Below are 12,287 nucleotides of genomic sequence, written 5' to 3' on the forward strand. Positions count from 1 at the left end.
CCACTTCACACTAATGTTTGCATCCAGAACTACAGTCTGTTCTATTTGAGAGGAAACTACTTTAGAACTGAAAAACTTTGTTTCACATCTCCATTCTTATAGCATGCTCAAAATGTTTTATCAAGGGAACCGCTGGACTCTGAACTAGCGTTTGATCAACTGTTGAGCTAATTACAATCTGGGCAGATAATTAGCAAGATTCCAAATTGCTATTGGGGCAGAGGGAAAGGTGGACCATTCTAGTGCATTGCATTCAGGCATCTTCTATGCTGGGATTCTTGGCTGTTAGGCTTTTCATCTGTGCTCTAGACCTGTCACAAGATGACAGGTCAAGCTTTATTGTGCTGCTCTTCCAGTTCTCTCCCTTGGTTTTAACAGTGGCCTTTAAACTAAAATTAGTAATAGCAGATGAGGAATGGAACAGTCTGTGTTCTCCCAGAAACTGCTGTGGTTTAGTGTACTAACTGCTGACCCTGTCATCCTATGGCACAGCCTTCTGGTCCTCCTGTAGAATTGGTGATTTGACCTGCACTTGGTTTTGCTGGAGCTGGGGCACTAGAGTTATTAGTGAATTGATTGGCAGCTAGCCCAAATGGTGACTTCTCTCAATTCTATGATTTTAGGATGTTTCTGTTTTGAGGCTTGCCTTATAATGCTTTTCAATAAGGACAGATCACTTATCAATCAAGTCTATCTGGAATGAGTTCAGGCATTCTGGAAACTTCATAAGTAGGAATTCATTCATTTCACCAATACTTATTGAGTACCCACAATGAGCAAATACATGTAAAATACACAAATAAACCAAATGATACTATTATAGTTTGATACACTATTTATTAAGTTATTAATATGGATAGTCTATTATGTAACATTACAGATGTCTTTCAAAACCTAACAAAATAGAGTCCACTATCCAGCCCAGGAGAACAACAATAAATACAAGATCATTCTTACAGAAAGTGTAGCATAAGCACTCACAATAGTCCCTTAGTTAGATATCAAAGGGAACAATCAAAAGGTTCTTCATTTGGGTTTTAACTTTCTTGAATTACAGCTGTATGAGTCAAAAGTCCAACTTAGATCACACAGAGATGGGCATCTCAGGTAGACAGGAAGGAACTCCTGTCCCCTCCTTGGCAGCCCTTTTCTGCTGCCTTGCAATCCTGGAGTGAAGCCCAGCCTCCCTTGTAGGCCAGTAGTGGTCAAACCTGGGTATGGGGAGAAGGCAGATGGGTCACAGGGACATTCTGATTAATTTACAAAGATCGTGTGTCAAAGCTCTAAAAACCCATAGTGTATTGGCAGTGAAGAGTACACTATATTTTGCCAAGGGGTTCTTCTCAAGTCTTGGCTTTCTTACAGCCTATAAGATTACTGTAGTTCTCAGTGGGAAAGTGGAGTGGGAAACCCGAATAGTGATTGGTATGAGGCCACCTGCAGGATGTACTGGACTGACTACTATGGCTTTTATAACCTGCCTTCCTTTCTTTAGTCTAGACAAGCTTATTTCTTCATCTTTCCTCCTATGTCTCACTATAAGGCTTAAAAAGGACTATGAAAGATGAACTTCTTGCTTTCAACCTGAATGATGAGACAGAAAAAATACATTCTTAAATGTGCTATACTCAATTTTCCTCAGTTGAAAACAAATGCCAATGGCTTTTAAAGACAAATGTTAACAATGCCGATTAAGTGATGGAAGGAGTTCTGAGATGAAACTACACATATATCAGAATCTAAGGTACCACAGGCAAAACTCAAAAAAGTTTAATAGGGATTCTTTAACCTCTTAGTGCTAACCACACTGAAAACTACAACTGTTTTCAATATTAGGCTATTGATGACCGTCAATTAAATATGGAATCAATCAGAAACCTCAAAAGTCTTGCCAAGGTTATGGCAGTTTTCAGTAGTCTACACAATTAGGAACAGGAAAAATCATAGGGTAAAGAGTGAGCACTGGAATTTGATTTAACTCTAGGTACCATGGAATTGACATTAGTAGGTAGGACTAATGAAGGAGTAGCCATACAGTTTGTTTTGGTCATTGTGCTTTCCAATCACCCCCCCCCCCAAAAAAAAAGAGAAATGGAGCTACTTTTTTTACTATTCAATTTCATCTTCAAGCTAGACAGATCCTGCTGCATTCTTTGTTTCTAATTTACCAGTACGTTATTATGTGGTTTACTGCATGTGAGGAGCAAGTCATTATGTTGTACCAAGTTTACATCATCATAGGACTACAACATGCACATTCTACTTAATGTAGCTCAAGCAACAGGAATACAAGAGAACAGTTATGGGTGGAGACTTGTTTTGACAGTCATGTTCACACTAACTATGGGTTTAGAAATCTTATTAGGCAGGTACCTACAGCAGTTCTTCAATTGATATTGGAACATTACACGCATGCACAAGTGACGTGGTAGAGAATGAAGTGGAAGAGGCAGCTGGATGGAGGACAAAGGGGAAATTAGATGGGATGGTGCCGTGTGTCAGGGAGAGGCAGTTCTCAGCTTTCCACTGTGAGTCTCTGCTCTGTTAAGGAGGCCTGTTGGGCAACACTTTTGTTCTCATGACTGCGAAGTTTGGATACAACATCTAGAAAGGCCAAATCCTGCACTTCCTTGTGTAGAGATTCTGGAAGGCAAAAACAAGATGGCAGATGTACTTCTGTTAGGTAGTTCTAATATCACTATATAAACTAGGAACAATTCTAGGCATAGAAATGTAATAAATCAGAAACTATATTTGAAACATTTTTATAAAGAAATCATGCCAAGGTCTATAGTCTAAGGTCAATTAGGATAATGAGTTATAATTAAATACAGTTCATTGTATGATCTCAAAGTTTAGTTACAACTGAACCCTATCACCAGTTCAAACATGAAGTCCAATGATTTAATAATGAAACCCTTAGAATCTGTTTCAAATTAATCTGGTGGCAAATGAAGTTTATACTTCACATTATTCCAACAAATTTCTGTGACACTGGGCTCCCTTTCAGATTTCCTATTCTCCTGTTTCTGGCTCTGTTTAACCTTAATTATAGGAAAATATCAGATTCCTTTTAAGACTGTGAGAGTCTACTATGGAAGGGGGAAACCTGATAAATTAAATCAACACTCCTAAAGTTCATATATTTATTTTGATAGGACTGACATCTAATACTAGAATCAGTATTTTTAGTAAAAATGGAAACGATTCAAGGAAAAAATCTACAAAACAATCCTGAAAAAGAACAAAATTGGAGGTCACCACTTCAAAACTTGATATAAAGCCACAATAATCAAAACATCATGGTGCTGGTACACAGACACACATAACAGACTAATAGAAAGGAGCTCAGAAATAAACCTTCACATGTGTGGTCAAATGATTTTTGGCAAAGGTGCTAAGACAATTTAATGAGAAAAGGACAGTCTTCTCAATGAATGGTGCTGAAGAAACTGAATACCACATACCAAAAAATGAAGTTGAATCTTTATCATATACAAAAATAAGCTCAAAATAGAGCAAAGAGCTAAAAGTTAGTGTTTAGAAGAAAACAATGAAAAAACTTCATGACCTTGGATTTAGCAATGAGTATTGGACATGACATCAAAAATACAGGCAACAAAAGAAAAAAATAGATGAACTGGATTTCATCAAAATAAACCCTTTGCGCAACAAAGGACATTATCATGAAGTAAAAAAGCAAGCCACAGAATGGGAGAACATTTGTAAATCATATCTAATAAGAGATTAATATCCAGAACATAAAGAACTCTTACAACTCAACCCACAAAACAATTTTAAAAATAGACAAGGGACTTGAATAGACATTTTTCAAAGAAGATTTATAAAAGAGCACATGAAAAGATCTCCAATATCCCTACTCATTAGGAAATGCAAATCAAAATCACAAAAAAAGATAGCACCACACACTCATTAAAATGGCTATTACAGAAACAAGAGAAAATAAATATTGGTGAGGATGTTGGGAAACTGGAGTCCATATGTTTTACCTGTGGAAAAGTTAAATGGCCCAACCACTATGGAAAACAGTTATGGCAGCTTCTTAAAAAATTAAACAGAATTATCAGCAATTCCACCTCTGCATATACACCAAAAAAGAACTGAAAATAAGGATTCATAGAGATAATTTTATATTTATCTTCCCAGCAGCATTATTCACAAGAGCCAAAGATGGAAATAATCTAAATGTCCATTAATAGAGGGATAGACAAAAAAATTTCAACCTTAAAAAGGAATGAAATTCTGATACAACATTGATGAGCCTTAAAGATGTATGCTAAGTTAAATAAAATATCTGTCATTTTGCGTTTTATCTTTTCACTTATATGAGGTGCTAAGAGCAGTGAAATTCATAAACGCAGACGGTAGGAGTACATGGGGAGTTGTGGTTTAATGTGTACAGAGTTTCACTTTGGGAGGATGGAAGATGGTATGGAGATGAATGGTACACAGCTGTAACTATATTTAATGTATTTAATGCCACTGTGTACTTAGAAATGGTTAAGATAGAATTTTGTCTTGTATATTTTACTGCAATTAAAAGTAGCTCAATAATTATGAACATGCTTAAAACAAATTTTTTAAAAAGTCTTATCAAGGAAATAGAAGATATAAAGAAGAAGCAAATGGTATGATTTTAGTATGATTTTTAGAACCATAACTAAAAAAAAAAAAAACCTGACAGGATTAACACTGGAATGTAGGGAACAGAAAAAATAATCAGTGAACTTTAAGACAGAACAGAAGCTGGGCACAGTGGCACACACCTATAATTCCAGGAGAGGCTGAGGCAGGAGGAGGTAGGTTTGGGCCCAGCCTCAGCAATTTACTAGGGATGTAGCTCAGTGGTAAAGCATTCCAGGTTTCAATCCCCAGTACCACTAAACAAAACAAAACAAAAATTGCTCACTTTAAACACCAGAAGAAAAAAAAGAAAAAAACTAAATTCTCAGGAGCTTTAACACTATAACTAAATCTGTCATCAGATACCTGGAATGAGACAACAGGTCAGAGCTGCATAGTACTTGAATAAATAGTGGTAAAAGACATGACCTATAGATGCAAAAAGATGAGCAAACTTCACATATGATAAACCCATGTCATAAATGATATGTCTAAAATGAAAAAAAATTTGGGAGACAGAAATGACATTTTACTTGGGCAGGGGGAAATGAAGTACAATGGCTGTCTCATCAGAAGCCATGGATACCAGAAGAGTCTAGAAGAAAGTGGCATAGCATTTGTTCAAGTACAAAAAACAAAACTAGAAACCCAGAATAGTCTATCCAGAGAAGATATTTTTTAGGAATGAAGGAGAAATAAGGAAGGAAAAACTATAAGAAGCTGTTAGTAGATTACTTAACCTAAAAAAAATGGTTAAGGGAGTTTTCTGATTCAAAGGAAATGATTAAGAAAAGGTGAGGGCGGGGGTTAAATACAAGGGTAAATACAGTAGATTTTCCCTAAGAATTTTTTTGTATTACATTCAATTAGTGAAGCAAAAATTACGAGAGTCTAGTTTTAAATGTATATAGAGAAAATATTAATGACAAATTATAAATACGAAGAGTACAGGAACTAGAACTTGTTCAAGCAACCTACAGAAGGTCTTAAAAAAAAAAAAAGAAAAATGGAATGGCACACCATAGGAGATTGGTCGTGGGCTGGGGATATAGCTCAGGTGGTGCTTGCCTCACATGCACAAGGCCCTGCATTCAATCCCCAGCACCACACACAATAAAAGATATCAGTCATTACATTAAATGTAAATATTCATACCAATCAAAAGGCATTGGCAGAGTGGATTATAAAGCATGACTCCACTAAATTATCTACAAGACACTTCAAATATTGACGATACAGATGGAAACTGGAAAAGTGGAGGGAGATAATATGAATATAATTCAAAAGAAAGCAGGAGCAGGGCTGAGGCTATGGCTCAGTGGCAGAGCGCTTGCCTAGCATGTATGAGGCACTGGGTTTGATTCTCAGTACCACATAGCAATAAATAAAATAAAGGTCCATTGACAACTAAAATTATATATATATAAATAATTCTTTTTTTAAGAAAAAAAGAAAGTAGGAGCAGCTATGTTACTGTCAGATAAAGTAGAATTCAGTGCAAGAAAAAATGGAGAGGTATATTACATAGTTACAAAAAAGTCAATCTATAAAGCACAGCAATCTTAAATCCACACAAATAGAGTTAAAAAATATAGGAAGAAAAAACTGACAGAACTTTGGGGTTGGGCATATAGCTCAGGTGGTAGAGTGCTTGCCTCACATGGACAAGGCCATGGGTTCAATTCCCAGCACCAAAAAAAAAAAAAAAAAAAAAAAAAAAAAAATCAAGGAAACAATTACATTTGAAGATTTCAACACTCTTCTCTCAACAATTGATAGAATAATTAGTCAGAAACCCAAATCTAGAGTAGAACACTCTATCCAACAACAGTAGAATACACATTCTTTTCAAGTGTCTATGGTACAAATACCAAAGATTTCTTGAACAATTCCTTAGGGAGTAGCTTAGCATACGAAATCAGAACTTCTTTTTTTATAAGTTTCATTAACCCTAAAATGTTGTTTTATATAATTAACTTGTTTTTTGCTTTTATTTATTATATGATACTTTTCATTATAAAAAATCTTTTGGGAGAATTTTCAGTGTAAAAGCAACCTATAATCTCCATAAACTAATTTCTAATGCTATTTACACACAAAGTCAGCATATATACTTTATATTTGATGTCAACCCTAGAAGAAATATTTACCAGATCCCATGAGAGCACAGATCAAGACCATTGAATTATATTTGATTTCAGGAGCACTTCTCTCATCTGCTAGCAGTCTGTGTAAAATCTGTACAAGCTTAGCACTTTCTAGATCTTTTTCAGCAGTTCCTAGAATAGCAAACAATTAAAATGTAAGTTATATCCACTGTGTATGAACCAAGTACCCTTAGCTAACCACTGCTTCTTCTTCTAGAAACTAACCATGTGAACCTTTCCAAAAGGTAAAATATTAAATTCAGACCTTGTGAAAATAGTAAACAATACTAGATTTCAGGAGTTTCGGCTTATGATTCATCATTAAAACATTCCTCTTAATAAAAGGCAATTTAGAAAATAAGACAGACATGCTTATACTAAAAGTTACATGGAAAAACCATAGGCCCTAGAATAACTAAAACTACTTGATGTTGAAGAATTTCTCCTATATTATTATTATTTATGATATTAAGGCATATAGTGTAGCTACAGTATCAAAACAGGTGGAGTGATTGGTGAAGGGATAGACAGATACACAGATCAAAGGAACTGAATAGAGGACACTCTGGGTTCCCACACATATATTATCAACTGGTACTTGACAGTGGTACAAAATCAATTCAGTGGAGGAAAGTTTTCTCAATGGTGGGAGAGCAATTTGAGGTACAACAAAAAACAACTCTGAACTAAACCTCTTACCTTATACATATATTAACTCAACATGGAGCACAGGCTTACATGTAAAACGAAAACCATGAATCTTTTAGAATAAAGAACTTCCAAACTTCCATAGGTGAAAAATATTAGAAATGGGCAAAAGAAATAAAATACGGATTTCACCGAAGAATATATAAAGATGGCAAATAAGGATATGAAAAGATGTTCAGTATTGTTAATTAAGGAAATAGTAATTAAAACTAGAGATATCACAATATAGCTGTCAGCATGGCTAAAATAAAAAAAATAGTGATGAGATCAAATGCTGGTGAAGATTCAGAGAGAATTAGATCACTTATGTAGTGCTATTGAGAACGTAAGGTGGGACAGTCACTTTAGAAAAGAGTTTCAAAGTTTCTTTAAAAACTAAACATGAAGCTATCATATAACCCAACAGTGTACTCAGAGACATTTATCTGGAAAAATGAAAACTTACATTCATACAAAAATCTGTATGTAAACATATTTATAGCAGCTTTATTTTTTAAAGCCACAAGCTGGAATCAGCCTAAATATCCTTAACAGAGAACTGGGTAAACAAGCTGGTACATACATACCATGGAATTCTATTCAGCAGTACAAAAGCATGAACATGAACATGTACCATTGATAACAGATGAGTCTTAGGAATTATGCTAAGCAAACAAACAGACAAAAGAAGCCAAGCCCCCAGAATGACATACTTCATGATCTAATTTATGTAACATTTTGAAATGATAGGTATAGAAATGAAAGACAGTTTTCAAGGGGTTAGGGACAAGGTGGATGATAAGGAAATAGGTACTGTTATAAATGATTCACTCTATATTACTACTTGTGATATATGTGAATATAATTAATTATCTTTATAGGTACTGTTATAAATGATTCACTCTATTACTATTTGCGATGTATGTGAATATAATTATCTTTAAAAAAGAGACGAAGATTCTTAAAATTCTATTATTCCTATTATATAAAAATTTATAGTGATAATTCCTTAACATAGATATTCTATAAGGACACAAGACTGGAGAAATATGCTTTTCAAAGCATGTTATACATCAAAAAGGTAGAATGACCTTATTTTTGTATTTTAGGCTTAAGAAGCCTAGGAAACACTAGGTTTCAATAAAAATATGCATTTGTATTGTCATTTTATATAGTTCTATGTAAGGTGACCAGACTCAAAAACAAATTATCAGCTATCAAGAAGTTCATGAAACTACCTTGTTTGGAAGATACAATATATGTAGGACATAAAACCAGCTTCACCTTAGGCTGGGAGATCAAAATATTCTTTAATTGCTCCCTCCCTGAGCCATTTAAAATTAGACCAGCAAAGATGGTTTGATACCACATGTCTTGATTCTCAAGGCCTCCGCACTTAGAGTGTGTGGACTTCTAGAGAGACTCTTATAATCTACTTAAACAGTGGGAGACTAAGCAAGGACCTCCAAAGCATCTCTAACCATCCGCCAAAGTCATTCTCAGTCTTTTTATCTTTCAAATTGAAGCATTTTTACATTCTACTTATAGTATAAGTTTTATAATTATTTAAATTAAGATGACAAAAATTCACATCTTATTTATAAATCTGGTAAATCTTACTCTAGAGGAAGATATGCCATATTTCTCTTTTGCCTTCTCAAGTTGATGGGTCTACTTGCCTCTGTGTGAGAATTATGGATGTACTTTATCAGTAGGAATGAGAGATGCGTTAATAGTGTTTACAAATATGGCTTAGAACTGGACAGGACATGCCTACCAGTGTATAGTTCTTCATGTAAAGCAGCCTTAGGCCTTAATCACAGGCTGTATGACATTGATACACAGTTCATGAATGATTGTATCAGTCCATTGGTTCCTGAGCCAAAGGTTGCTTCCCATATGGTAGGTGTGCATGAGTTAGCTTGGGTGGAATACTGCCCACAGGGATGATGGGGAAACTAATGGAATAATTTGGACTGCTTTTTGGAAGTTTTGAACACAAAATATGCAGAAGAGTGACAGAAGATAAGAATTTAGAGAAGGCAATGCTACAAAGCAATGGAAACCATGGTGATAGAGAAGATGAGCAAGAGAGAACTCTAATAGAATTAGAAGGGATGGAAGAGAATCTCTGGGTCACAAGAAGAATGACAGATTCTTCACTTGCTGTGGCATTCTAAGCATTATTTCATTTTTATGTAAAGCCTACCAAAAATGTTTTCTATATTCTCTAAGTGGCTATAAACTGAGATATTACCTAAAAAGTTAAACTTAAAGCATTTCCCTAAAAATGTTACCAAAAACACAACCAAAGGAAACAGCTATGGAAACAAACTATGTAATATGATTTCATTTACTCAGATACAAGGACACATACACACACTGGCAAAATGCTTCCAATTAAGGTTTTATATGACTTTTTAAAAAATCTGTTTTAAGGTTTTATCTGACTTTTATTCCACTCCTGTACTTCCTTTTATCCAAGATAAAAATAGGAGAAAATAAGTTTGTCACTGAAGTACTTACCCAATTCTAAAGCTGCTATTAATGCCAAAGCAACAAGGGCTTCATTCTGCATTATTACATGTTCACTAGTTGCCATGGTAACTAGATGCTTGATGCCACCACTCTGTACAATGGCTTTAATTACATCCTAAAATAAATAAATAGAATTATAAACTTTAATTCTAAACATAAAAAACAATCATGTTACAATCAGTTAATTCAGATTCATTGTTGAGTGTTTTTTGGACAGAGTCCTGTATGAATCATTACATTTTAACCATAATTTTTTTTCTTCATGGAAGAAAAGGAAAAAGCTTTTAGCTTTAAATAAATTCATCAAAAGATGACAAATTGCTTGAGAGAAAAAGACCACTGCACTTCATATGATAGAATAGAGGCCTAGAAGCCATCAAAGTAAAAGAAATAAAAGCTCTAATGTCCCCAAATGTTGAACTACCTTAGGATCAACAAAAGAGAAATAAAACTTGGAATTAAAAAACAAAATAAAACTTCTCCTTTTTAAATTTTTATGATAGTGCCAGGTAGTGGCTCTCTTGGCTCTAGGTAAAGCTTTTATATGAAAACATTTTTTTTTTAAAGTACCTTTTACCCCTTGACTCAATCTGATGGAATATGAGAACTGAATGACATGCCAAAGGACTGAACAGAATTTTAATCAAAATTCTTTCTGCCCTCATTTCTCATGGGGCCTAGAGCTCTGCCCTTCTACAAGGGAGACGAAGCAGTGAGCTCTGGATTTAATAAATCCCAGTGCCAACACTGAGTCTGAGCCAACTACCAAGCCTCTCCCATCCCAGAGACTTCATCTTATGATGCTGGGATGATAAGTGTATCTCTCACACAATTTTGTAATAATTACAAAGTTATAACATGAAAACACATATAAGGATATCTGGCAAAAATCAGATGGAAAAAAATAATCACACTTATTTCTAGTAACCATTTAGTCTTCATTCCAGTGAGGGTTTTGTTTTAGAATTCTTAGACTAAATATGATTTAGTGGGAAGTCTCAATTTTAGAATATTTCAAAAGTTGCTTTCTTTGCTAGTTTTCACTATTTTTAGTAATATGAAGTAATCTTTGTATTTTTTTAAAAAGTAAACTGTCAAAGTTAGCTTCAGTGTTATAAAACTAACTTTAATTACAGATATTTTTTCAAATTGCTGAAATAAGGTTTCCTTTATCCTTCCATCTTATTTTAAAATTGTAAGACAACTATTTATCAAAAATATCTTTGTTCTGTGCCTAAACTTATTTAGTGATAAAACATTCTACCATCAATGAAGTCTAAGAAATGAATTTTTATGGTAGCTATTTATATTCTGGCATCCTGTAAGTCTTATCCTATTAACTTCTTTTAGAAAAGCAAGAAACTACCCTTTAAAATCTTTTCTAACCTTCCAATTTACTGCTTACTAGGTGACAGTTTATTTGAATCTGATACATAATTATTAAAATTAGCATTTTACAAAAATGTTTATGAATTTTAAAAAATTTTATAAGTTTCACACAGAAGCTGACTGATTAAAGATCACAAAACATTCATAGATACATATGCAGTCACCTCAGGAAGGTCCTTGGACTGTCATTTCATTCTCTATCTTTCGAATCACCCTGAAAAGTCTGCAGTGGTAGAACAGCAGGGATTAAACAAGGGAAGTTTATGCATCAGAAATGAATAGTCCTCCCTTAAGTCCAAATACAGCTGCTGCTTCATCTTTTCTACAAGGAAAAGCTATTTCCTTTTAAAATACCTCCTTATCTCTAACTACTTTAACAAATGTTTATTGACTAGCTACTCCGTGGGGTTGCTTTGCCTGATAGAATGTGGGATAAAAGAAATAAGGCATTGTACTTGAGTTGTATGACAGAAAAGACAGTAAAATTGATGGCTAATCTTTAGGAGCAATGATTTTATGCTGGACACTTAAGTGAGTAGCTTATGGATAATAGTTCCTTTCTATCCTGCAGAAAATTCCATGAATTACATATTATCTCCAGCTTACACATGAAGAAATTGAAGCTCAGATTAAGTTATAATGTTTGCCCAAGGTTAGACAGTGATTTCTGATACAGCCCAGGCTTGAATCCAGAGTTTGGTTGGCAGATTCTCGTTCTTAACCACTCATGGCCAAAAATGTATAAATATATGTAGTAAATTCATAGTGCCACACAGAGGTGGTCACTTAATGTGATTTGAAAAGGCTCTATGAAGGTATTTCAAAGTTACATTTTAATTTCAAGATATTTTTCCAAAAGGGAAGATTAGCAAACTTCCCTTA

At 34.3% G+C, this 12,287-nt stretch overlaps 1 protein-coding gene across 5 annotated transcripts in view; it reads right to left on the reverse strand.

Annotated features, from left to right (window-relative positions):
• Nucleotides 1-859: 859 nt before the first annotated feature.
• Nucleotides 860-12,287, reverse strand: part of Rap1gds1 (Rap1 GTPase-GDP dissociation stimulator 1) — a 146,843-nt gene continuing 135,415 nt past the window's right edge. For all 5 annotated transcript variants that reach the window (XM_076863798.2, XM_076863797.2, XM_076863796.2 and 2 more), the window contains 3 exons: nt 10,005-10,131; nt 6,795-6,923; nt 860-2,643 (listed from right to left, as the gene is read on the reverse strand). In XM_076863798.2, coding sequence (XP_076719913.1) covers nt 2,516-2,643; nt 6,795-6,923; nt 10,005-10,131 — 384 coding nt within the window. In that variant the 3' untranslated portion in view covers nt 860-2,515. The remainder of the gene's footprint in view (nt 2,644-6,794; nt 6,924-10,004; nt 10,132-12,287) is intronic.

Source organism: Callospermophilus lateralis, chromosome 8 (genome assembly GCF_048772815.1).
Source record: "Callospermophilus lateralis isolate mCalLat2 chromosome 8, mCalLat2.hap1, whole genome shotgun sequence".
Taxonomy (NCBI): Eukaryota; Metazoa; Chordata; class Mammalia; order Rodentia; family Sciuridae; genus Callospermophilus; species Callospermophilus lateralis.